The sequence below is a fragment of the Gallus gallus genome, chromosome 1 (genome assembly GCF_016699485.2).
Source record: "Gallus gallus isolate bGalGal1 chromosome 1, bGalGal1.mat.broiler.GRCg7b, whole genome shotgun sequence".
NCBI lineage: Eukaryota > Metazoa > Chordata > Aves > Galliformes > Phasianidae > Gallus > Gallus gallus.
The window spans coordinates 137875169-137902701 of NC_052532.1; the positions used below are offsets into that span (position 1 = coordinate 137875169).

Genomic DNA, 27533 nt, shown 5'->3' on the forward strand with positions numbered 1-27533 from the left:
AGATCATGGAGCAGATCCTTCTGAAGGCCCTACTAAGGCATGCAGAAAATAAAGGTGAGGTGATTGTTTTCACCAAGAGCAAATGACGTCTGACAAACTTGATAGCCTTTTATAATGGAGTTACAAAATCAGTGGATAAAGGAAGAGCAAGTGACACCATCTACCTGAACTTGTGCAAAGCATTTGACACTGTCCCACACAACATCTTGGTGACCAAATCGAAGAAAAATGGATTTGATGGATGGAGCGCTCACTGGATAAGGACTTGGCTGGACGGTTGCACTCAGAGAGTTGCAGTCAATGGCTCAGTGTCCAAGTGGAGACCAGTAACGAGTGGCACTCCTCAGGGATAGGTGCTGGGACTGGTGTTATTTAATGTCTTTCAAGACAACATGGACAATGGGATCAAGTGCACTCTCAGAAAGACTGCAGAAGGCGCCAAGCTGAGTGATGCAGTCAAGACAGCAGAGGGTAAGGATGCCATCCAGTGTGACCTGGACTGGCTTGAATGGTGGGCCTATGCCAACTTCACGAAATTCAACAAAGCCAAGTGCAAGGTCCTGCACCTGGATAGGGGCAATCCCAAGCACAGATACAGGTTGGGTGGAAAACTGACCAGTCTTGAGGAGAAGGATTTAGGGGTACTGGTTGAAAGACTCAACATGAACTGGCAACATGCACCCGCAGTGCATAAGGCCAACCATACCCTGGCTTGCACCAAGAGAAGTGTTACCAGCAGGTCAAGGGAGGTGATTCTGCCCCTCTACTCTGCTGCTCTCAGGAGACCCCACCTGCAGTACTGCATCCAGTTCTGGGGCCTCCAATATGAGAAGGACATGCAGCTTGTGGAGCAGAGCCAGAGGAGGGCTGGAGCATCTCCCCTATGGGGAAAGGCTGAGAGAGTTGGAGCTCTTCAGCCTGCAGAAGAGAATGCTCTGGGGATGGACCTTATAGCAGCCTTCCAGTACATGAAGGAGCCTACACGAAAGCTGGGGAGGGACTTTTTATAAGGGCATGGAGTGACAGGACAAGGGGAAATGATTTTAAACTGGAAGAAGGTAGATTTAGTCTAGATATTAGGAAGAAGTTCTTTACTGTGGTAAAGGGTGGTGAGACACCCTTATCTAAGAGTTCTACTCTTTGAAGAATTACTACCACCCAATTTCTTCACTATTTAATCAGTAGGTGACTGCTTGTTTTTGTTGTTTGTTTGCTGTTGTTTACATGTTTTGCTTTTATTTCTTTTGATACATGTTACTTTCAAGTCTCCAATACACTATCATTATCCAGTCTTCATGACATACACATAAGGTTCTCAGCTCCACAACTACACCTCTATTTCATCTATGAGGCTTGGGAGCCTGGGAGCAAGGTACCTTGGGAGCAAGGTAAGTCTTATACAGGGTGTCATTCATACAAGTATGCCAAATAATAGTACAATACCAGTCCTGCCTACAAGATGAGCGTTGACTGCTCTTTAAAAAAAATGTCTTGCCCTGTTTAAAACTAAAACAACCTCTTTGTATATTGAGGCAGATGATTCAAGAATATCCATGCTGGTTGAACTGTTGTCTCCACGGTACACTGAGTTGAGATTTGTTCCTTCTTCCCCCTCCCCCCACACCTTGAAACCAAGTAATTTCCTGCTATTGCTATAATTTTTTCCCCCCACTATGTTCTGCTTTAATGTCTTCTGACATTTTGAAAATAATCAGAATACTGACAATTAGGCACAGCTACATGATTATACCCCATCCTTCTCCTTTTAAGGCATATTTTGATGCACATCAATTAACATGTCTTACACTACTCAATTCTCCTCAATCATACAGTGCTCTTCTACTGAAGCAACCCATCTATGAGTAATGCAATTTCTACCTATTTGCACCCAGATACTTCAGTGTCTCACTGATTATCTTTCTTCCATCAAGTTTCTCAAAATGCTTACAGCATCAGTACGCTCATTTTAAACACATTCCACTCTACTTTTTTTTGTAAGGAAAAAGACACAGCATTTTGATAAAAGCACACAAGACAATGTTCTTAATAAGCTTTTCTATTTTTATATGCACCATTTAGGAGGACTTTCTTTGCTTCTTTCTTGAGTTTTGTTGCTTCAGCATCAAGGAAATAACTTTTGTCCCTTTCTTTGGGCTTTCATCACTTCCCAAAACATCTAAAAACACTTTTCTTGTACAGTTATCAATTTTCTAGCTTCGGTTTAAGATGTGGAAAAAGGATGATTACAACGAAGCTACAATACTTTCACATTTTATTATAGTCGGTTTGGACAACAGCTAGATCACATCTGCAATCCCCAGGACTAGTAAGGAATGTTGGCATTTTTCATACACCTACCCATTTAACTGCCCCCCCCACCCCTCCAACACCTTCCCAGCAGGTCCTCATTGAAATTCCAGTTCTTTTGCAAGCTCTGGGAGATCTAACAGCATAGCCCACCTTCATCAAGCAACACTGCTTCTCAAACTGCCTATGACAGCTCCTTCTCAGCAAAATATTTTTCAGTAAACACATCAACATCTCCACCAGCACTCTAAACACATTTTCTCCAACACTGTTAGACTGCTCCTGAGGATATCTGAAGCTTGTTTCTTACCTGAGACATGCCTTTTATTTTGGACGTTGACTCCTCAAGACTTTTCTTTTTAAATCCCCACTTCTATCATCATCATTTCTTAACCTCTCCTCATTGACAAGCTGAGACACTTGTTTGCACACTGGCCTGTTTCAATTAAGGTATGTTTAAACTTTTTCAGGGTTTTAAATATTAGGAATATCATGGTATTAGTATAATCACTTAATATGTCTCAGCTTAGTCTAGAGAAAACTGGACTTTGCCAAAAAAACAGCATATCTAACTAGCCAGCCAACGGCACTTGTTACCAAATGTCTAATGAAGAGTGAGAACTAATTTCTGCTTGCATTATCTAACTAATTTCAGCTCTGTTTCTCTCGGGATTGGATATTTCTAAACATTTAGATGTGTATTTGTAAAGTTATATATTAGTGTACAGTAAAATCCTAGTTATTTATTATCAGATCAAACAACTGCAACAGAACATTTAAAATTGCTATTTGGCCTTTTTGAAGCAGTTTGCTAGCTGTCAGTCTCTTCATGCCTTCTGCTGCATTGTCTTGAAACGTCAAAAGTTTTATAACCTGCAGCTGCTCTGTCACTTCAACTGGCTTTGCATATGAAAGAATGTAGTGGGCATCAGATCATTGAATTCAGCCTGCTTGAAGGGCGAAAAATTTTAAGTCACAGCTCAGAAACTATGCAATATGATGTGGCAGCATTTTGTTAATAGCATGAAAACAAGTAGAGCAGGGAATAGCTTTATTATTATAGTACTAATGAAATATTACAGGACACCCTGCGCCCCTGAGTACACAGTTATTGCTTCTAGAAGGACAGAGTTAGAAATCTTGGTCTCACTTCTCAGGTGCAATGATTTTTTTCCAAGGGTTTGGAGCCTTTTTGTTGGTCTTTAAGAACCAGCACAACCAATTTAATTGGAAGGCCCAGCCTACTGAGAGCATTCACTAGACCAATCCTGGCCTTCACAGTTGCCAGTAAGTTTGGGTTGCAAACCAAGCACAACCTGGCTAAGTTGCTTGTCTCATCTAGAATTCATCTTTCAGACTACTCATGAGAAGAGTGAAAAGCACTTCGGTGAAACTACTGTCACAAGATTTTCACAACTGCTGCAAAGACCACCCAAATCTGGGCAGCAATTCGCAAGCACTGAAAGAACTCCTTGTCAAGTCTAAAAGCAAGCGCAGTAGTGACCTTGCTACTGACCCAAGGTCAAAATTACAAGAATTCTTGAGCAGATTAAATAAGCATTAGACTTTTCTGGTTTAAAAAAAAAAAACACCACCACAGAACACCACACAGAGGGACATGAATAGCTATCGTTTTTACAGCTCAGTACACAAACTGCAGCACAGCAAAAATATTGAGATGAAAATACTTGAAATCTTAAAACTACAATTTCATCACTACAAGCTGAACATTTAACGCATTCTTTTAGTCATTCCATTTATTGCATTTTCTTAAGAATGTAAAGCTATCAGTTCCAGGCCATCTTTCAGCTTTGAGATGCTCGGATACCTCATGTGATACTTCAACTTTGATTTTGCCATTTACACTTCAGGGCTTAAGCTGGTACAAACCTGTTTTTGATTACTCCATGTGGCATGCCAGAACCAAGTGAGATCCATGCAGTTTTGGTGGCTTTGACTTAGCATACAGGATGCGTTATAACGTAAAAGCTTCCAACATGAAATACAGACTATATTAGAGGAGCATCCCAAAGTATCTCTACAGTAAAAAGTGATTTACTTACTTTTCTTAAAAATACACATACACAGGGTAATGTCCACATACAATACCACAACACACCGCAAAAGGTTTATCCTCTAAGATTAATGCCAACTTTTTGGCAAGTGCAGTGCTGGATAAGAGGCAGAAACTGCAAGAACGTGAAAAATAGTTTCACTGTACATTCAAACACTCAGAGCCATACTACACTGTACATCATTTGAGAAGATGTAACAGGGTGTACTATCATCAGATACAGAAGATAAAAAAGGAAGTCTGAAGTTGAATTTTAAAAATATCCTGTAATTCTTTACGCAGGCAACACACCTTCCTCCTCCTCCATTTATTTTCATCTCTACTGCAGCAATGTCAGACCAGGAGTCACAGAACTCTAGGTCACGAATGTTAGAAATATAGCACTGTGGGCAAGAGTCATTACTATCCGACCAGTCTCTCATCTCTGCTGCTTTTATCAACATCTCTGTAGTAATAGATTTTCATCAGGGAGGCATCTTTCAAACCAACTCTGCTGCAATAGCAGCCTTTAGGGGCATCTGAAGGAAAAAAAACCATCAGAGAAACAATACTCTTGGTCTCATGCTTCTTGACTCATGATACCTTCTGAATTCCTATCTATCAGAAAGGCTTCTCTTCACACAGGAAACAGTACATTTTGCTAAGTGTACTATCAAGCAACCCATAGAACTGAGTCTAAGAAGTCATTTGGGACTAATCAGTTCAAACTCCAAGATTAACAATAACAAGTACGTCATTCTTCAAACATTTTAAATAGTTGATGCTTAAAGCTAAAGTCCCAGTGCACACGATACGTTCCCACAAACAAGTGCTTCGTATCATTTTGTAGCTTTAACTCTCTTCCTCATCCTTCACATTGAACTGCAGTTCTGCTAAACAGAGTAAACACAATGTAATTCTCACCTCAGTCTTAGGAGTCTCAACATGCCATTTCCTACAAGCAGCCTTATAGTTAGTACTTCAAAGAGTCACAAACATACTCAAGCAGTATGCTTGCATATTGTCAAAGGAGTGCAGATCATTTAGAGCTGAACTCCAACCAAATCTGCTATTAGTTTACCATGTGGCAGATGGGCTTTGAAGGCAGACCTGGATAGAAAGCTTCTACATAAGAGGCAGGATTTTCCTCTGACCTAAGGGAACTAATGAACCTTCGCACAAAGCAGCAAGGTAATAGCAGAGCATGTTAGAAACAGTTATAGAAGAGGTCTCAAAATGCAGACAGGAAAATAGAGTAGAGAATTGAATGCATCAATAAGACGACTTGAGCACAAAATGTGAGGAAGAAACAGGTTTCTCAGAAGCTCAGATGGTGACAGGAAAACCAAACTACGGATTCAATCAGACATGAGTTAGGAATTGGCTACTTCGTTTAAACAATTTGCCTTTTCTGCAAAAGACACAGAGGTCAGCATTTTAAAAAAAAAAAAGTTATTTGGTGGAAAGCCAAAGTTAATTTAAAAGCACACAAACTGAAGCAGCCAACTAAGGGAGGCAGCAAGGGCTGCAAGTCTCAGAGGAGAAGCACAGAGAAATGGAGTGTGTTTTGGTCACAGTTCATTTCCTCCTCTGAACACCTATAGCAATTTGTTTCCATCAAGAAAAAAAATCAGTTTTACATGTCCTTATGTATACACAGACAATATACAGTTGTACTTTTATTCCCCTCCCAAACACAGACAGCTTAAACTAAGTGTTCAAATGGTTCACTGTTTCAGAATCCAAAAAAGCTATGCCCTGTAACTTTTCCCAGGTCAAGCAATACTAACGTGCACACATCTGCTGTATCCTTTCATTAAGGCTGTACTATGCACAACAACTGTTTGAACGCTAACTAGCAAGGATCTATTTTGGTCTCCCAGCAGAGACCAAGAGTTGGCAGAAAGGTTGTGTGCTACTGACAAAACTGCTTCCATGCCTCTCCTAAAGGATTATCACTGTGACAAAGGATGAAACAGAGCTCACCTATCTCTTGCACCTAATGCCTATCACTTGTGTACACCCCCTTTTCCCACCACCACATTCTGAAGCCAATCAGCTCTAATTACAAATTCAATGAAATCATTAGAAATGTCTTAATGTTATCAAAATATTTCATAGTATTCAAATGTATTTATTAAGACCATAAATGTTAAAATGTTTTTTAAAAATCTCCAAGACTTCATCACTGTCCTGCCCCAAACAGGACAGCATCAGGGTCCTAAAATGAAATAGCTATCAGCATTTCCAGGGCTGGTATTACTCAGAGTAATACGACATTTGTGCCTAGAACTACTTGTGTTTGAAAGCTCCCTTATGCAGAAGTGGAGAACTGACAGCCAGATACACACATGCACTCTATTGGCTTTAGAATGGCTTTGTTTTAAGGGAAAACAAGTGGCAACAGCAGTGTGATCCCACTGCAGTGCAAAATAAAGCAGAAGCTCTATTTTTATTGTATTATACTTTTTTTTTTTAATGTCCTTGGCATCTCTTGTCTTTCCATGTTTACAAAACCGACTGTTCTCCAAATCCACCTAAGAGTTGTTGGACATACTCATGTATTTTTAAGGAGAATAACATACTTTTACTCCAGACACATTCAGACCTATAAAATAGAGTTCCTACTCTTGCTCTGAGAACAAACAGTAAGAAAGGAAACTGATACTAGCAAATAAAAGTAAACCTCAAAGGTAAACTGCAGCATAGAGACATGAGAAGAAGCATGTTTGAGCTATTTACTACAAAAAAACCTCATAAAATAATCCTGCTCATTCTTTTTAATACTTTAAGAACTACAGTGACTTCACACCAGACATACAGTGAGTTGGGTAAAGGCTATCTCTCATACACATCCCCCATCTTCAGCACACACTCTGTTTTGCAACAAAGATTCAGGTCCCTGGGAAGAGACACCTTTGAAAATAGTGATGTGATGAAGCACACTCTCAATAGATAACTACCGCTCATATGGCTGGTCCTTTGCTGTTAGAAGTAGGTAAGCTCCTATCTCTTCCAGAGGTCATCATGCACCTCCTCAGTTCTAGCACTTCTCACTCCATGCAACAGAAACTGAGTAGTGATAGGAAGGAACGGGAAAGGGGGCAGGTAAGGAGTGTCTGAGCTGTTTAAACATCCACAAGCTGCTCCTTCAAAGTCTGATGTCTCAGGACAGGAGTACCCTTGCAGTTTTGTGGCCTGTAACAACCGTGGTCTCCTTTACCTTACACAACAGGTTACCTCTGTTCACTCCTTCCCCAGTCTCAACTCGTCTGCATATTTTCCTTTTGCATTTAAATAAGGGAAAGCATATTCCTCATGCACAGTCATACAATCAAAGCATCAACACACACGCTTTATGCATTCTCCCTTCCCATTTAAGCTGCAGCTATACCAGCAATCATTGTGATCTTCAAATGCTGGCAAATCAAAAGCAAAGTGCAAAGTGCAAAGTTCAGAAAAAGCAAGTTGTTGTAACGCTCAGTCAGCAGCATGGAGCAGCAAGAGATCTTCCCACACCTGGCTGGCATTGCAGCTACCATCTTGGATGAAGGTCACCCTCAGTCATAAAACAGGATTACTTAAAACAATAAATACAGACCCTTACGTCATGCTTAAAACTCACACCATTTATGTCTTAACTAAACTGAGACCATTAGTCTTGCCATCCATCCATCATAAACCAAAGAAACCCAATCTCATTACGTGCAGCACTTCATAAAAAATTTAAGATGGCAATTTCACTTCCTTTAGATCAGGACTTCAGCCTGTTGAGAACAAGAAATCTTTGCTTTCTTATTAAAAATTTACTATATGGCTGTTCTGGCATCTTCACAAGAAACGCCACATACAAATGCTATGCATTAGAAAAATATGAAAGCTACATTTAAAACACTTAGAAGATCCTGGCAAGCAGGCAAAGGCAGGGAAACACAAATAAAGCTGACAGCCCAACTTTCGCCGCTGCTTCTTTCCAGGACAAGCAGCAGCCACACAAGACAGCTTTTTCCTTTGCTTTGAGGTCAACACACATCAGGTAGTTTTCCATAAAACACACGTTTGTTTCTACCTGGGCAATCAGCTCGTTTTCCTGTCAAAGCTTGCCATTATGGCATGTTATTCTAGAAGTCACGAGTGTTTACCAGCTTCAAGTACATATAAAAGCAAATTGACTGTACCTCCCCATCTCGCCACAAACATTTTTATTTTCAGAAGTGTAAACCTAAGAAGTTCAATTAAACTAAATCAGAAGGACACCAACACGATAACCCATAAGACGATGCACAACATGGAAGCCTTAAAGTAAAAGGCTATCTTCAGCATACCACTCGCAGAAGGAAAGCATCAACGTTATATTACCTATTTCTTCAGATGATTTAATGAAGCTTTTACATGATGTTCCTACCAGTAGCTGTACAGCCATAGCAATGCAACAGCTATACGTAATGAAGAGACTTGCAGTCCCACTGCAACTTTCAGATGTGAGAGTACAACCGCATACCCTAAGCAACCCCTCTAGCTTGCACAGCAGCAATGTTACCATAACCACTGGTTTCTAGTGGGACTTATTACACGCAGTACTGCAGAAGTTTTTCTAAGAGATTCTGCATTAAGAGGGCGAAGAAAGATTCTTTCCCTCCCACCACCATTCACTGCAAAACTGTGTTTTGGATGTTACAACACACCACAAACTCCTTGCAAGCGGTATACCTGTGAGCTTCCAGATTTTAAGTTTTATTTGAAACAAAGCAGTAGGAACTGGTGCGCTCACAAAAACTTCCAAGCCCAAGCATCAGATTAATATTTAGAACAACAGAAATCTTCCAACGCAGACCAGAACAAGATAAAAAAAGTCACACTGGCTGGCAACATTTTCAGATGAAAATCTTGCTTTCCAGTGAGTGGGCAGGGCCAAAATGTCAAGGCATTCAACTTTAGGTCAAACTTCAAGGCATCTGTTTCAAGACATTTTTGTTTTCTGACAGAGCTAACCCCATCCCACCATTTACTCAACAAGCAATCGTGGTGCCAGGCTGTCCATCCCACAGTCCATTTCTCGGAGATTAGGAGGTAAAAAACACAAAGACTTCCACACTGTAAAAAAAAAAATGAAGCAGCCCTGAATGGCTGCAAGATAATCACTACTGTGCTCAGTACCACCTTTCCATCCTCTTTTGCTGTCAGTCTCAATTGCCACTTTGATACACATCAATCAGACAGAAATTGTGATCTGCATTTCTTCCTAGCACAGCCTGCCAAGACAGCTGCATTGCCTTCTGTACTAATGACTTGAGAAGGTACTAGAAGTTTTGGCACTGATGTCCACCAACAGAAGGTACTCCTAGCATTACTGGAGATGGCTATTATTGTGCTCTCCTATTAGCACAGAAGTATCATGCAAAAATATATTTAGTATGGCATAATCCTTTCAATCATATGCTTCAGCTCAATTTGAGGAATAACAAAAGCATGTTTTTGTTGGCTGTAGTTTTCCAGGCACCAAAGACAGCTGTATCTTCACAGGAAATGAGATCCAATTTATTCCTCCCACATGAGGTCCACCACACAAACAGCTGATTTGTATCAGCTGGGTGTCAGATGCCCTAGACCAGATTCAAGGCTTGGAGCACAAGCCTTATGAGGAACAGCTGAGGGAGCTGGAATAGTTCAGTATGGAGACAAGGGTACCTTATTGCTCTCTACAACTGCCTAAAGGGAGGTTGCAGTGAAGTGTGGATCAGCCTGTTCTCCCATGTAACCAGCAAAAAAAAAAAAAGCTAGAGGGAATGGCCTCAAGTTACATCAGGGGAGGTTCAGGTTGGATGTTAGAAAATACTTTCCCAAGAGAGTGGTCAGGCACTGGCACAGGCTGCTCAGGGAGGTGGTGGAGTCACTGCCCCTTGAGGTGTTGAAGAAACATCTAGATGTTGTACTGAGGGATGTGGTTTAATGGGAAATATTGGTGGTAGCGGACAGTTGGACTGGATGATCTTAGAGGTCTTTTCCAACCTTGGTCATTATGATTCATAGTTCTGAGGAAGAGGGAGGCAACTTCTCTACCAGGCTAGGAGAGCTCTTTTGGCATTCACTACCCTGTTTTGTATAGCTGCTAAGAAGGGATGCATATGAACGGATAGACAAGCTAGGACAAAAGCTACAGAGAAAGTCTATGGACCCAACACAGGCTCCAGGAAGATAGTTGCAAAACAATGGGCAGAAGACATGAGCAGGAGACCTATAGGAAAGGCTTTTCAGAAGAAATATGAACCATAGTATGATTAGCTGAAGTAGCACTAAAGAGAAACTGAGGCACTGGAATAAGATGCATCTGAGCTTAAAGATCAATAGATTACTTAGAGACAGAGCACAGGAGAACAGAACATCCTGAATCACCTGGAAAGGAAGTGGAATGGAACAAACAGCACTTCAGCAAGATGCATGAGGCTATTAGATACCATCCAGACCAGGAGTTATATCCTTTCTGGTAAAGATTCTAGCTAAAGCCCAGGCTAAGAATTTAAGCCTTTAAAACACTAATGACATTGCTGAAAACAGACTGTACACTCATGTACTTTGCAAGGTAAGATCAGAATTATAAGCACATTTGTTTTCCTTCATTAGCAAATAGCTTGTTTAATATAACCAGATGGAAAGGCTGAACTCAGTATGAAATGAGTATTGGTCCCCCAGAATTCTTTTCCAGAAAGATGAAGCAGAATCTATATTCTAGGATAGTCTGTCATAAAGCTTCTAGACCCTCTTTTAGAGCCCAGATCTTATAAGAGGGCATTCCACAATTTAAGCCATCTAGGCAAAGGGAATCTACTAGCACTTTAATGAAAAAGCAAAGTCCAATCAGTAGCAGGAATGCTGGCCTAATTTGCCAATTTATTTACAACTTGACCACTAAGAGTTTCAGCCATCTTCAACTGACCACATAAGTGGAGGACAGAGATGCATTTATGGCTTGCTGTCCCTCAGCAACCGGCTCAGAAACCACAGAAGGACATACCACAACACATGACCTCAAGCACATGACATCAACTATTCAAGATTTCCCCTTTAGCCAAAGACTTCTGTTCCACAGAATATTCTTTCACAATTCTCCTCCTGGAGATTTTAAAGCGGTGATAGAAATCCACTTCATTAACATGCTCCAAACTATTTTACAAAGTGTAAGGCAGGTAGACTGAGGTCAAGCAGTTTCCACTTTCATACTTTCCTTCCAAGTAGAAAAATCATCTTTGCTGCCTTTTAACCAGGTTAGGCCTCAGAACTTTTCCAGAAGCTCGTCAGGCTCCTGACCTAGCAATAAGACTTTCAGGAATAGCTTACAGCCTTCTGTTTTGAACAAACATTTTTATGGTAATAGGACCGAATGAATCAAATCTCTTTACGTGGACAGCCAGAGCTCACCCTCTTTCCTCTTGCTCCCATACTCCTCGAACTGCATATACATGTAGTTTCAAAGCTTACACGCAGCTCTAGAATAACTTCTCAGAGTACAGGCACCCAAAGCTGGTGCTCCATGGCGACACAGCTATCTTGTCATGAAAGTTGAGACCAGTAAGGCTAAGTCTCAAGGGCACAGGCATTTTCTCACCATTTGTTACTAATTAAAGTCTAGGGGCTCTTTTCTTCCTGCTGCTGAGGTCATTTATACATCAACAGCTTCCAAATTAAGTACTCTATGGAAAAGTTGTAGGCATGTAGCCTGTTTTGGCTCCAGGAGAAGAGTTTCCCATCCACAGCTCCCTTCCTTGCTGCCATCTTCTATCACAAAGAAGAGAGCGTCTTCAGGTAGTAGATAGTAACAGCGTTTACACCAATGACAATTTTTGGGTTTTTTTCTTTGTTCCAGTTAGAACTGGAGCAACAAGAGCCAGGAGAAATGGACCTGGTCAGGTCCATTGTTATTAAAGCCTCAGCTCCACCTACAGCAATTTTTACTGAGCTAATGTACACAGGGAAGCACTGTGAACCTCTGTCATGGCACTCTTAATGCATGAATGAACAAATACACTATGCAGTGTAATTACTGTTCAGAATAACTCATCAAGTCTGTAGGTTATCACTACCATCTTACACAGCTTTGTCCACAGAGCCTGTTTTAAACTATGATGTTTTAATGCCAGCTCAGAGAAGAAAACAGTATGGCTGCAAAAGAGACAAATAGTCTCTTTAAATTAACACTAAGCAAGCTGACAGTTCTGATTTCACCATCAGAATTACGCAGGCTAGAAAGGATTTCTCCACATCATCTGGACACTGTTTATGGGAAGACTTAGAAAGTATTTTCAGATTAGTCTGACATCAACAAATGTTTTACTGTCTCTGTCCCCCAGCTAATCTGAAAAGCTTTATATTGGTTTTCATACTAGAGAATCCCAAACAGCTCCTGTCTATATATGTGATTCAAACTACTCATCAGCAGCTGCTACATTACACAAGGTAAACAGTTTTCAAAGCTAAAAAAGCTACACTGTTAGGAAACCAATACCAATTCTTTAAAAGGGAACAGGATATTTTGTAGCCAGTTCAGAAACACTTAAGAACTGAAATCACAGCATGAGAAATAAAATAGCTTACCTTGGTCTAGGGCGCACAATTACATGCAAACAGTGCCAGATTTAGCATACTTAGTTGTTGAGTGGAATCAACCCTGAAAGCAAAATGGGTTGATAAAGAATGCAGCTCAAGGGATTCGTTGTTTCAATACACACATTTTCTGAGAAATAAGCATCCCAAAAAAAAGAACGGAAAGCAGGTGAATTATAAGGACTGTTTTATTAGCACAGAAAAGAAAGGGATTTTTGTTGTCACAAGGTGTGGACTATTCCCTTTGCCCCTCTTGTATCTACAGAGAACCTACTCACACATATTACACACACAACCTACTAGGCAAAGTGATCAACAATCCAATCTATTGTTGGCTGCAGTTGCTCTGCCTCAAGCAGGCTGGACAGGATGACCCTCACAGCCTCTCCTAAACAGCATTTCTGTGTTCCTAAACCACTTAGCTGCTCTCAGCCATTGAGACAAGAACAGAGAACAAAACATTCAAACTGTAGAGATACTGGCTATATTCCACTAAGAGGGCTCTTAAGAAACATAGCCTCTTACGGCTTCCGAAATCCTGCATATCTCATTCTGTGATGGCCTTGTTCCTCCCCTCAACTCCCCACCCAAAGAAGTTTTAGAGAGAATTACTTTCAGAATAAAAAAAAATAAATGAATTTGAAACATCCTTAGTAAAAGAGATTGTGTACATCTTGTCTCCATGCAGAGAAAACCTTGATTTTTTAAGCTTTTGACACTGGCCTTCACATAACCAAAAAGATTCCCTTACCAGCCTTCCACAGCTGCCTGTGAAATGGTTAAAGTGCCCTGGGCTTTTACAATCCCAACAGGAGATTCCTGTTCTGGCTAGCATCCCTATTTCAATAAAGCATGTTCTAATATAACACACAGTAGGAAGTGCTAAGCTTATGTCTGTTCCATTTTCTCCAAAGTCATTACACCTTGATTGCACTTAGAACTTCAGAAAGGCCAAGCCACACGGCACATGAGCACTGTATGACAGCACATATCACACAGTTAAGTTGGGGAAGTTTTACGTAATACTCCCTCTAATTGGCAGTACCCAGACTTCTAATTCTTTAATGCTCCTTGTCATTTGTATGAGGTGTTATCTTTACCAATTACTCCTTTTCTGATGGCAGCTGCTACCCCACAAGGCCAGGCAGTTTCACATTTGTCAGGAGCCCTGACTCACAAGTCATCTCCTCAGTATGTCACTACACCCCTATTCAAAGCGCTACCCAGAGCCCCAGTGTTGGGCAGCACTCTTTCTTTTACAAAGGAACTTTCTCCTACTGAACTCATTTCAGCTTCAAACCCAAAGAAGAGTTACCTTTATAGAAATGCACCCTTCTACTCAAAGCCCAATGCTCTGCCAGTCTGAATGAAGTGAAAGAGATATCACTATCAGCAAGCCAACAGCTCGTCCAAAATAGAAGGGAAAAGAATGAGTAAGCTGATCTCCACTGCCAAAGCGCCTTCTGACAGCTCTTCAAAGGTTAGAAGAGCTACGTGCATAGCTCCACTCTTGCGAGAAACTGAAGTCCAGATCAGTTTTGGGCAGTTCAAGGAAGAGGCAGCACACGGCTGCCTGCAGCCAGGAGCAGAGCCACAGCCGTGCCTGCCCACTCCTCGGCCGATCTCCCCCTGCCCAGTACAAGGCAAGGAGATCCCTGCCAGGCTCTGCAGCTCTCTGCTTTTTCCCTGGACCGAGGCACAGCTGCAAAGAGAAAGCGACGAGTTCAGAGGCACTGTTTCCCCACTCTAACACGAAGGTCAGCTAGAAGCTGCATAAACAAGCAACTCCTACTCTGTAGCAAGTCAAGAACTTGTAAGTACAATTAAGTGGTCTGAGGGAGATGAAACAAACAAGTAGAAAAAAGCAACGCTACAGGCATACTAGTTTTAAAGCTCTGCAAATACCTGCAATTGCCTCACTACTCCACTACAACCTTGACTCAACCAAACCTTATTTGGCTTTTGTTACCATTTTTAACATGCACACACACAAAAAAAGCATGGGTAAAAACATTATTAGTTTCAGTTTAATACACTCTGTCATTAGATATATACTACAAAATGGTAAAGGAATACTGAGATTTTAATTCTATACACCCAGCAGAAGTCTAGCCTTGAGTCATTTAATTTACATATGTGTATATATATACACACACACATACATATACACTGACATAAAAATGCTTTGAAGAAGTTATAAGATACCATTAGTACTGTAAGTAAAAGTGTTCATGGTGGCCCTTGTACTTCCTAGGGAAGAAGTTAAGTCCCATGCTGGAAGCTTGAGACCTCAAAGCTGAACAAGACAGAAGAATCCAGACTGTCCTATATAAAGCTCTGTTTATACCTGCTTTTACTCACCGTACATTGCTTCATGAGAGTACCTGAAGGTCTCTTTTTGTTTCTACATGCTATAGCCACTTAGGCATCAAGGCTTAGACTCCTCACATCAGACAAAAACAGGCAGAATCTAGAACTCTCGCATATTCACACATCACCTTAAAGTCGTGAAGCAGTTTAGGCCTCAGGGCATAGCTTTCCCCATGCCAACACCCCCCCACACCCATTTTCCTCCCCTCTCTCCCCCCCAGTCGCTATACACAGACACCTCCTGCTGAATTAGGCCATCTGGTCACCTGACTACTCTAAGTAGTTAACAGCCAGTTAATGCTGTTTAGAAGATTAACAACACTTCAGCCTTTGCAGGTGAAATGAAGATAGCCCTGTCAGTTACTTCGTCTTAAAAAGTAAGAAAAAAAATCAACAGCTGTGTTCAGACAAACAAATTTTTAAGAACCAACTCATTATCACAGCCTTGAGTCCTCATGAATACTGAAGACCGTGTCTGTAAGTGTTAGATAGCTGCTGCACAGAGAATACACCTGCAATGCCTGCAAAGAGCTTTAAGCCACCCAGAACCCTTAGAATGATTCTGGTTGAAGATAGTGTATCATCCTGCAAGTGTACTGGCATTCAAAAGTAGACTGTACCCTCTAGATAAGTGTTCTGTGGGAAACAAAACTGAAGCAGCAGCAATTATCAGTATCCTACTTGAAACTATTAGTGTTAAGATTACAAGAGCAATTTCTCAGAGGCATCATTCCAATAGTATCTTTACAACTTTGCACTGTACTGTCCACATCCCACGAAAGTCATTTCTATCATTCACTAAAGGTCCATTTAGTAAGCAAACCGCCTTCAAAATACACAATTTTCCTTTGCATTAATCATTACACGCATCATGTTTTCCAACTATGGTAGTACATTCCTTGGTTTTATCCTGTAATGACCTCCCAGAAAGCACAGTAGTGTAACCTTAGTTATTAAATACCACTTTCAATTCAGATCCACCTCAAGGAAGGCCACACAATCATTATGAATGGCATAAATGAAGGAACACAAAGTGGAAGAAATGAATGGCATTAGCGTTATCATTATACTTAAGTACCAACTTCTGAAAGCAACTTTTATTGATAATACTTTGAGAAGATACAAAGGGCTATGTAAAATGCTAAGCATGAAATGCAAGTGCCTAATGCAATTCAGGCAAAAAAAATCCATTCCAGTTCTTCTACCTATCCACTTTACAACACAACTTAGAAGCCTCAGAAACAAAACGCTACAGGGTAAACAGCTCAATTCCTCTCCCCCTTCATCCACTTTTCACTCTGGACAAGCACTTGCCACAAGCAAAAAAGCCCCCCATATAACTATTTTGATCATTAACTTTGCAAAACTTCACTGGTGCTTCGACAGATGCTCTTTTCAGAGGATTTCACAACATCCTATCTTAGTAGTGATGTAGAGGAAGAACCTAATTGTCCTTAATCCTCTATTTAAAATAGGTTATACGAAATCCTCTTTTGACTGAAGCAGAGAGATTAGTCAGCACCACTAGGAAAAAGAAACACTACTCTTCCCCCCTCACCCCTCTATCTAGATTAATTTAATGATTAATGAAGGAAACAAATTAACCGGTCTCATATTTCAAAAAGGAAAATTAATCTACAAGGAATAGCAGAATAGAAAAGCATTCCCATGAAAACTCCCAATTCTTATCTTTTCATGCTTGTAAGCAACTATCATAAAAACAACCTCCACAGTACACCCAAATATCTAGACGTAACTTGGCATAGTTCTTGACAGTGCCAAAGGAATTGCACACAATTTCACAGAGCACATGTGGACACATCTGCAAGTGAGCATGTGTCATTGGAGGATTGAGAGTGGGGTTATAATCAGGGGTAGCATAAGAAAAAGACGTAGAACAGTTAAGCAGTGAGGGCAAAAAAACCAACACACTAAATATACTTGTTACAGGCTTACAGTGTGAACTAGTTTTCTTCTTTCTAGTACTTAATTATCTCAAAGCTTTCAACTACCCTTAAAACATCTCTCTGCAAAAGAGCTGGGCAATACTCTCATCCTTGTTGTAAAAGCAGATGGAGGAAGAGCAGATAAATTAACATCCAGATCCACAGGAGATATCTAAGTGCTTTAATAGCCCACAGGCTGTAAAGTTCCAAACTTTCAGACCCTGGCTTAGGCCATCCATCTCCTAGAACAATTTGGGCTAGGCTGCCAGTTTCTTCCTAGAAAGCATGCAATTTTAATATAGTATCACAAATAATAAACATTTAATAAAATTGAAGTCAATTAAATGAAACAAAAGCTAAGAAATCACTTCTTGTGATGACTCGGTGTGCGTTTGTGCCACAAGCATCCCAGAGTCATTACCAAGAGGGAAGAAAAACACAGGCCTGGTATCTGTGATATAAAGGATTCTTGGTTTGCCTTGTCTACCTGCAGTTGTTGCCATGGCAATTATAGCAGAGAAGATAATAGCATTCCAGTGTCATTCCGCCTCAGTTCAGGATGAACTTCAACTGAAACATCCCTTGACAATTACACAAATAGAAATGCAATATCATACTGCATAATGGTAAACCAGTAGAATAAGAAGCACTATTCTGGAAAAACATAATCCAACTAAAAGACTTAAAATGAGGAGAGGCAGGCTATTTTGTTGAAGGAAAAACAACAACAACAACCAAAAACAGTAAAGTCAAATCCAGTTACATAACAGGTGCTAAAACATCTGCTCTGCCTTTTCTGTGGCAGAGCTTTCTGTTGGTTTCCTCTCCCTGCCAGTATACACATGACATGGTGGTGGCATCTCGCTGTCAATCACACCGCAGCACATCCAAAACACAACTGTTTCCTCATTGCATTTAAGTCCTGTTAAATTAAATGAGCCTATATCCCCACCTTGACAGCGCAAGCAGCAGCCTGGTATGATATCTGTGAAATGTTTTACTTGTCAGCCCAGTTATTGCTTTTTAAGTGTTTCAGTTTCAAAAAGGCAGGCTCACTAGAAAATCCCATTTTGCCCTGCCACTTTTCTTGTTTCAATTACTGCAGTATGACAGGAGCAAAGAATGAATGAGCAACAGTGCATGGGGACTTCAAGATGTAAGCGTGCTAAGTTGTATTGCACCTTCTTTCATTCCCGCTAATGATTTTGAAGAGGCTTCCTACTTTCAGAAAGGATTCTGCGGCACCCTACAAGAGGCACAAGAGCAAAACTATACTGCAATAAAAAAGTTGACAAAAGCAACTACACAATTCTCATATCAGAAGAAAAAGCGCAAGTTATTTTTGATGCTAAAAATGGCAAGGTTAGGAGTTCTTGATCTACTTCAAGTCCTGACCCTGGAGGTGTTCAAGGAACGTTTGGACGTTGTGTTGAGGGACATGGGTTAGTGAGAACCATTGGTGAGCGGTGGATGGTTGGACTGGGTGATCCTGGGGGTCTTTTCCAACCTTGGTGACTCTATGATTCTAAGTCACTTAAATACACTCAGAGTAGAGAATGTGTTTGGGAGGGTTTAAATTGCAGAAGTATCCATTGCATATAGGTGAGCAGTATCTTGTAGCCAATAGCAACCAGCTTTGTAGTACATTCTCCAACATCTTGCAACTGAACTGTTTTACTTACGTACTGTCTTACTTTCATTCATCTCAAAAGATAAAGAAATGGCATCTTTCTCAAAGAAATTAGCTAATTAGGCCCCGCAATTCTTCTTGTTTACTGTCCCTCTGGTTGGTTGGTTGTTAAGTTTGTTTTTTTTTCCCAGAGGGACTGAAGGTAATGCTGAGATCTGGGGAGCTTCAGATTATAATGAAACAGCTGAAAAACACATTACAAAGCTGGAAAGAACATGAAACAGAAGTCACTACCGGTGTGCAGGAGCTAGGTAGATTTGCAGAAGTGCCATCACCCACCAGCCACACTTGGTGCTCACTAGAATCAACTCTTGAAATAAGTAAACCTTTCAATCTTTGCCTCTTTAAAGCAAAAACCATGAAAAGCATGAAGTCAGCACACTGTCCGGGCTCATTACCCAGAGGAAACAAACCAACCAACCCCATGCAGATAGGAGAATAACAAAGCAAGGATGCTTGGGGGAGACAGGAATTCAGAAGTTACCTATGCTGTTTAAACATACCCTGTCACACCTTCTGCACCAGAACAACTGGCACCCCCATGCAACAGGGCAGAAGGGTGAGATGGGAAGCATCAGGAAGAACTGTGACATGCTGACATCCAGGAGAGATATAAGAAGTGCATTCCATGCCAGGGACAGACACGAACACTTAAGAAATGCAAGGTACTAATTACTGGCCTGTAAATACATGCCTAACCCCTAATGAGAATGTCTTCTGTACAGTTCAGACTGCTTGCAGACAGAGTCAGGATATAAACACATTCATATGACATTTAAAACAGACAGCTTAAAATTCTGTCAAATTCTATCACTGGAGGAAAAAGACCTAACCCTTTTGACTTATTGCAAGTGACAGCTAGGGGGAAAAAAACAGTGTTCATTTAAAGAGGCACCCTGAGTAAGGAACATGCAGCCAAAGCTTCTCTGACACCGGTCTGTAGAGTCCCAGGGAAAGCTGAGTGGCTGTGAGGGAAGGCAAGAACTGGAACACAGAGTTGCCTTCAGGTGTGTTAGCAAAGCTTAGAAAACTGCAGATCACCTCAACTGCTTGATAAATGGACTGGCCTTGTAGGCAAATAATTCCAGAACACCAAAGGTTACAGTTTTCAAGCTTTCAGGTTAAAGTAGCTACATCCACCTTCTATCAACATCACACAAAAAAGAAAATCCTGAAGCTCCATATTCATTTACAATAAGACTACGTATACAAGCAAAATACTTTGGAAATCTAATTAGAAAACAGGTTTGGATTTTACACTGAAAATAGAAACAACATAATTGTCTGAACTATTAACCAAAATTCCCAGGCTAACACGATTTAGAATTGAATGTGCTCGGAAAAAGGAAATACTAATGTAACCTCCTGGCCAGATGAGTCAATCACCTCCTCAAACTACAAGTAAAGTCAACCCACTTCTTCTAAAGAAGTGAAAAATAAAGCATTGTTTTGTAACTTCATTTATTGCAGCCTCCCTAAAGAAGACTTTTCAGAACTACCTGCAGAACTAATAGACCAGAAGGTTCCCAGAGGCCAGAGCTGTAGTAAATCATTCTTTCTCTTGGAAGTGAATCTTTACATGCTGCTGTATACCTTTAGAGATGCTTACACAAGCAACAAATACATAACATTCAGGTTTGTACTCCTAAAGTAGTATGAGAACAAGAGGGGAAGCAGCAGCAGGATTTCTAAGCATACTACATACAGGAGGCAGAAGTGCTCGGTAATGCAGCCCTGGCCCAATATTTATGGTACAATTCAAAGCAATTGACCTGGGCAGGAACATTTAGTGGTGAGGGGCCAGCTGTCCTACAGATACAGAACAGACTGTCACCTTCTGCTGCAAGATGGTGAGTGACCATCCAGTGCTCAAAGAAACATATGCTAGGAGTGATGTTTTCCAGGTTGCCCAGACATATTCAAGTCAACAATATTCACATATATGCAAACCCACAGTCTGCCATAAACAGCTGTTGTGAATGCACAAGGCACTCACACACATTTCATTAAGCAAAGGAAAACCAGTGCTCACTTTATGAAAGATATGATGGCATTGAGACTTGTTTTAAGAGTATTAGCTATCTCTCAACTTCTCTCTCCTGAAGAACTTCAGAAGCCCTGAGATCAGCAAAGCCCTTTACTCCCACAGCAAAAGTTAAAAGACAAAGCCAATGTAACCCCAGTTACATGGACAAAACATACTGCTTGATGACATATAACAAGCATTCCAAATAATCTAATTTAATACTGAAGGTCATCAATCATCTATGGACACAGCGTTGATTACGATGCTGTGCTTATTTCCTCCTCCCACCCAGCCCTAAATAATGTACACTTCTAATGTTAAAGTGACCAGCTTTGCTCATCACTGATCACAGAGGCAGGGTCTGTGTGGCAAACACTGGCAGCACACGTTAACTCAGCCTTCTCAGATGGGGAGGCTGCCCACCCTGGGGTAGCACACATCTTCTGGGGAACACACAAACAACCCAAAGGTATGACAGCAGCACCACACCTGATGCAAAAGCACCACTCAGAAATAAAGATTATATTCTAATAAAGAATGTGTGATATCAAACCTTTTACCCCCACCTCTACTCCCAGGGGGGATTTTCACAGTCCTCACGGGGTCACTATTCCCCTTCTTTGGGAAAGTAAATGAAACAATTGCCAAAATTTATCTTAGTTACAGAAAGCTTCATTCAGTTTCCGTTGCTCCATGTGGTGGAAAGCTGTATGTAAAGGTGCTTCTACTGCATTACTCAAAGATGCCACCAGTACGGTGGATACAATTTGAAGCAGCAAAATATTCTCAAACCCAAATAAGAAGTATTCTGAAACCCAAATAAGTTGCACTGCTCTATTTCAGGCTGAAGGATCAGGAAGCATTTAGAAAACAACTCTGAACATTAGATCAGCTGCACTGCAGTGAAACAGACACCCTCTGCACAGCAAGTAATTCTTCCCCAACAGCCCTATAAATTTTGTATGGTTGCAGCCATGGAACGCAGAAAGGACTAGAGCAAAAGAAATCTGCAGGATGGATAGAAAGAGGCAGAACACCACAATAACCATTTTGAAATGGAGTAAGACAACATTATCACTGCCTCTGTCCTAGGAGACTGTTCCATCCCTCAGTAAAGAGATGCAAGATATGGTATGAGCAGCATGCCGAACATGGGTCTGACTCAACCATGGCACTGGAGGGTTCCAATGTCTGGAAGATACAAACAAATAAAAGACACTCAGTGCAGGTGAACAGCATGCATATTAGAAAATGCTAATCAGGAAACTGACGTCAGCTTGACCTGACAGCACCCAGCCATCACTGTGCTTCCATACAGCCTTTGAGATATGCACTATTTTGCGTTGCTTCAGGACAGTGACTGCAATAACAAGGGAAATGGGGTGGGGGATTTGCAGGGAAACCTTTCAGCACATTTAGGACAGTTCTTAACTTATGCCCTACAACACATATCAGGGAGAAAGGAAAGCAGTTACACAGGACTCAGACACTGCTGCATTAGAAGCTTTCATCAGTACAATGCAATTACCCCAGCAGCATCTCCAGCTTCCTTCAAGTAGCAACTGCTCTGCTCCAGGGAAGATCCACAGCTAACCAAGTCCCTAGAGACTTGGGTGCAGTCTAGAGAATGACAATTCATAGTTCTAGGCCATCAATTGCTGAATAGTCTCTGCACAGATTTGAAATAATCCCAAATCTGAGCTTACTTTGGTACATTTTGGCCTTGTATCTTTCTCTTTGACTCCTGCAGAAATGCCACTGCTTGCTCTCCCTCATCAAAAAGTAGCCTGGAAAAAGGCAAGCACATCCACACTTCTGAACCATAACTGTTTCGTACACAGCTTGGGTGAACAACTGTTGAGCAACACTGCTGACATGTGCATCTGTTCCTCAGTTACAGCAGTCAGTTTCAGGCACAGCATTCAATATTAATTTTCATTTTCACTGCTGTAGCTGTATAAAAATAGATGAACCATGGAGAAAAGAAACAAAACAATACAGTAATCAGCATGCCAGATTTAATGGCCTTACTGAAACAATGATCCCAAGTTTACTGACAACAGCTTTGTCCAAAGTGTTCTTCCCTTGGAAGAAAAAACTTTTAAAAAAATAAACAAAATATAAAATAAAAGTGAAGAAACTGACTTGATGGCTGAGGAAAAAGTAGTGCAAAAAGAACAAGCAACAGGTGAGAATACACAAGGCAGCTTGGAACAGCCAGGCAGTTATCCAGATGCAGCCCACAGGGCATACACATAACGCAGAAAGCAGTGAGGAAAAATCTCCTAGATCACACAAGGGCTAAGTGTTTCATCAGGTTTTTAGACCACTGAATTACCCTCATCAGCAGTGCAGGAGCATGATGATGGTCCACAGCTTAGAAGTTCGAGTGCCTTACCTTTTCCATCATGCTGCCCCCTTACCTACATCTTCGTCTTTGAAAATAAGAATTAGAGCTAATCTTAAGTTCGTTTCAATCACATCTGATGCTCAGTTTGAAAGAGAGGTTAGCGCTAAAGTTATGCAGAAAATGCCTAGAGATCACAGTTTGCTCTCTGCACAATGAATGTGGTATGATTTTTTTTTTTTTTTTTTTTGGAGTATCCATACTGGATTCAGCTGTGAGAACACATGAAATCTTCAGTTAAACCCCACCTGAAGATCAGCAGTGCCAGATCAGTACACTCAGACTGATGTTATTTCTTAACAGAGCTCAGCACAGCTCACCCGGGCGCTGCACACCCACAGAGACTTCTTCTCTCACACCTCATCGTTCTTGCAGTACTTCCTCCTCCCCTCAGGGTTGCTTTCTAAGGATGCCTATCCACATCGCTTCGTTCAGTACTCACCTATTCTCTCCTCATATTCTCTCCTCATCCCACGGAATAACGCAAGCAATAAACAAAATCTAATATCATTTCCCACCCGATTTTTTTCTCCATCTGTACATAAACGAGAAAGCTCAGCGTGCATTACGTGAACAGAACTCAACACACCCAAAACTAAGGGCGTTCTGACCAAACACAGGTATGGTCAGAGCGTGAAAGTTTCCAAACTTACAGCATTTCCTGCAGGAGAGGAAGAGCTGTGTGTATATGGAAATCCCCACTGCCTCTTTGCAACAGCACTTCCCAATTGTTTTCTAAGTTTCTCCTACACCCAAAAGCAGCAGCCCGCATCCTCCTGCTTGCTGGCCGTTCCCAGCCCTCGGATCACAGGGATCTGTGCTTTACGCACCGCGTTCTACACCTGGACCCACTGTAACACAGTACTGGTTTGCTTCGGCGCTGGGAGTGGGAGAGAACAGCACGTAAGGTTAACTCTCCGTCCCCGAAGCAAGTTGGGAGCGCTCGAATCCCACCGCGCGCATCTACAGACAGAGAAGATTACCCTGAGCGCTCGCCCGCCTATTTAAAACGGCCAGCTCCGCAAAAGGCAGCCGGATTGAGCCATGAGAACCAAACGGGACAAGCAGCAGAGCCGCGACCGAGCTCGGGACGTCTCCCAGCGCCGAGAGCCGTTCCCACTGGGGGCCGGGCTGCACGCAGCCGTTCGCACCAACGGCAGAGGGCCGCCCCGACCCCCGCGATGCCGCGCTCGGAAGGGGCGCCCCGAGGGGATCCCGTCGGAAGCTCCGTGGCCGGGCGGCGGTACTCACGTATCGGCTCACGAGGGTCCGGAGCAGGCTGCAATCCATGACGGGCGGCCGGTCGCCGCTGCCCGGCACTCAGGACCGCGCGGCCGGCTGCTCTCTGCTGCCGCCGGGCTGCCCGGCTCTCCTCGCGTGCCACATGCAGGGAGCCGCGCCCGTTCCCCCGCCGCTCCTCGCCGTCCTGGCTAAGCCGTGCGCTGCCCGCCGCCGCTGCGGCGCGCTGCCCCGCGGCCCCTCATGCCCCACAGAGCGGCTGCCGCGACGCTTTCGAGGCGAGGAGAAGACGCAAAGGAGCAACGCCGCCGACGGCCCGCCCGGCTGACCGCACACCCACCCCCCGCTGCGCCCGCCCCGCGGGGCCGGCCCAGGGCTTTATCCGGCGGGCGGGCCCCGCGCCGCTCCCCTCGCTGCCACCGCCCGGCCCGGCGCGCCCCGCGGCCGCTTTGATCTCGGCCGGGCTGCCCCTGCCGCTCACGTCACGCGAGGCGGGCGGGCATGCGCGCGGCAGTGCCCCTCCCTCCTCCCCTCAGAGCTCGCAACGGCCGCACCGACCGTGGGAAGCGGGCAGAGAGCGGCCGGGAGTGGCGGCCGCTCCTTTCTGAGGAACAGCGTTCTGTTGGGACCCCGCTCGCCGCCCGCCTTACACCGCGGGTAAACAGCCGCTGTCAGTGCGGTGAGGTGAACTACAGCCGTGCTCGAGGCAGAACTGGCGGAGCGCAGCCCTTCGCGTGCCGGCAGCTGAGGGATGGCGGTCCTGGGGCTCAGAGCCGTTAGAAAAATATCTCGGCTTCCAAAGGGCGTTACAGCCCCGACAAACCGAGCAGAAGGGATTTAAGTGAGGGGATGTGCAGAAGTTTCCCTCGACTGTTGTGCTTTCGTGTCTGTCGTAGATTTAGGGACACCTAGGGACCCGCTTGGCTTTGCTGAAGTCTTGTACGTAGCCTCAAACAAATTGAGTATTGCTTTCCATGATTCAACATAACGCAAACCAGGCTTTAAGTGAAATACTTCCTCTAAAATGAACTGGAACTTTATGCTGTTGTAAAATTCAGGATGTGACTAAAAAGTCAACTTGAAATAAAGCAAGGAAATCGTTGTGTGCAGTCAGACTGAAAATCCACTCCTTTCGGCAGCAGTCAGTCACGCCGGCTGCTCTGTGTCACCAGGCTCTGCCCAGAGCTGGCCAGTTATCCCTCCTTTGGTTCCTGGCCATTCAGTCACTCTCCAGACACTGCATAATCCTTCCAGACCAAAGAGAACCCAAACTTTTAATACAACTTACATATGCAGAAAAAAACCCACAGAGATTATGCTATTTGAGCTCATATAATATTAAGAAGAAGGGCACGTGACTGGTTCTTTCCAGGTGACCTTTAATTTAGATGCGTTATCTATGTTCAGCAGTTTTTAGACTGCAAAGTATATAATGTGCAGTAAGTGCAGTGTGGTCAAACTAATGTTGCTGTTCAGACTCCAAAGTGGTGTTGGTCTAAAACCCAATGCTTTTCAGCTCAGCTACTGCTAATAACTTACATTCCTTTTGCAGCACCTGTCTTTTGCACGCTCCTATTCATAGCCCTAACACTTCTGCAACATAGGTTTCTGTTCCTCTATTTCGCTTTCAAGAAGTTATCACAGAATATGAAAGGGAAAAGAGTTATTAAGAGTCATGAAACAACGGGATTTTTTCTTAGAATGAGCAGTTCTGTGTGAGTTAACCCAAAACTGCTTTATCTGTTTTTTTTTACTTGAACAATTAACTGTCAAACTGATATGCCACGATTACACCATCACTCTTTAGGAAACCATTTTTTTTGCAAAAATGATACAAAACCTAATTTATGAATTCGGTTTCATTGACAACGTCAAGTATTCGAAGTGCTAAACTGAAGCAGAGAAATGCAGTTGTTTTTGTGATACTATTCTCTCTGGCCATTCTGTTTTCCAAGAACCACAGAACTGCAGAGGTTGGAGATAATCACTGAGTCCAACACCCCTGCTAAAACAGGTTCCTTACAATAGGTCACACAGGAGAGCATCCAGATCTTGAGTGACTCCAGAGAAGGGGACTCCACAGCCTCTCTGGGCAGCCTGCTCCATTGCTCTGTCACCCCAAAATATAAAGCTTTTTCTTGTGTTTGTATGGAACTTCCTGTGCCCTGGTTTCTGCCCGTTGCCCTGTGTTCTGTTGCTGCACACCACTAAAAAGAGCCCACCCCCACCCACTTGACTTCACTTCAGATATCTATAAACGGTGGTGAGATCCCCATCAGCCTTCTCCAAGCTGAAGAGTCCCTCGGTCTCTCAGCTTCACATAGGAGTTGCTATGGTGTGTTTGTATTTTGTAATATTTTCACAAGTTATTTCCATTCTTAATGAAACCTTGCCTTTAGTTATCCCAGTATCTTTAATGACTTTGCTTCTTACCTAGATTTGGAATGAAATTGAATTTCAGTTATTAACTATATCCCCATTTTGCATCAGGCAGCAATGTTGGCAAAGTGAGGTTAAGGATCTGTACTCCAGTCTTTTCATCTTAGGTAACCATGGTGGGGCTGTGAGAAACATTCTCCTCAGATCCAGCACCTGGAGTTCACTCACATGTGTAGGTCTCACCTAGGGACAAATGTTTTCCATGTTCTCTAAGGTGAAAGTAGGACCGGTGCTCCTGTTCTCACTTTCCCCCTCAGTCAAGGACAGGGAAAAGGGTCACACATGTGTGGATATAGATTTGCCATTTCCAGGCTACTGCTCAAGCTAAGCTGAGACATTATTGTGACCTTCCTGTTGAAGCCGTGACGCTGTGCTCTTAAGAAAAGGACAGATGGATCCTGAGCACACACTGAAGTCCCAGCCTGCATCAGTTGTCCTTTTTACTGCATTTCCACAGA

At 42.5% G+C, this 27533-nt stretch overlaps 1 protein-coding gene across 3 annotated transcripts in view; it reads right to left on the reverse strand.

Moving 5' to 3' along the window:
• ATP11A (ATPase phospholipid transporting 11A) overlaps positions 1-24937 on the reverse strand; it is a 120856-nt gene extending 95919 nt beyond the window's left edge. For 2 of the 3 annotated variants that reach the window (XM_040662546.2, XM_040662539.2), the window contains exon 1: positions 24649-24937. In XM_040662546.2, the coding sequence (XP_040518480.1) occupies positions 24649-24687 (39 nt within the window). In that variant the 5' untranslated portion in view covers positions 24688-24937. Of the gene's footprint in view, positions 1-24380 lie in introns of all 3 variants that reach the window. The other variant, XM_046906768.1, reaches the window with a different exon arrangement.
• Between the last annotated feature and the right edge of the window lie 2596 nt (positions 24938-27533).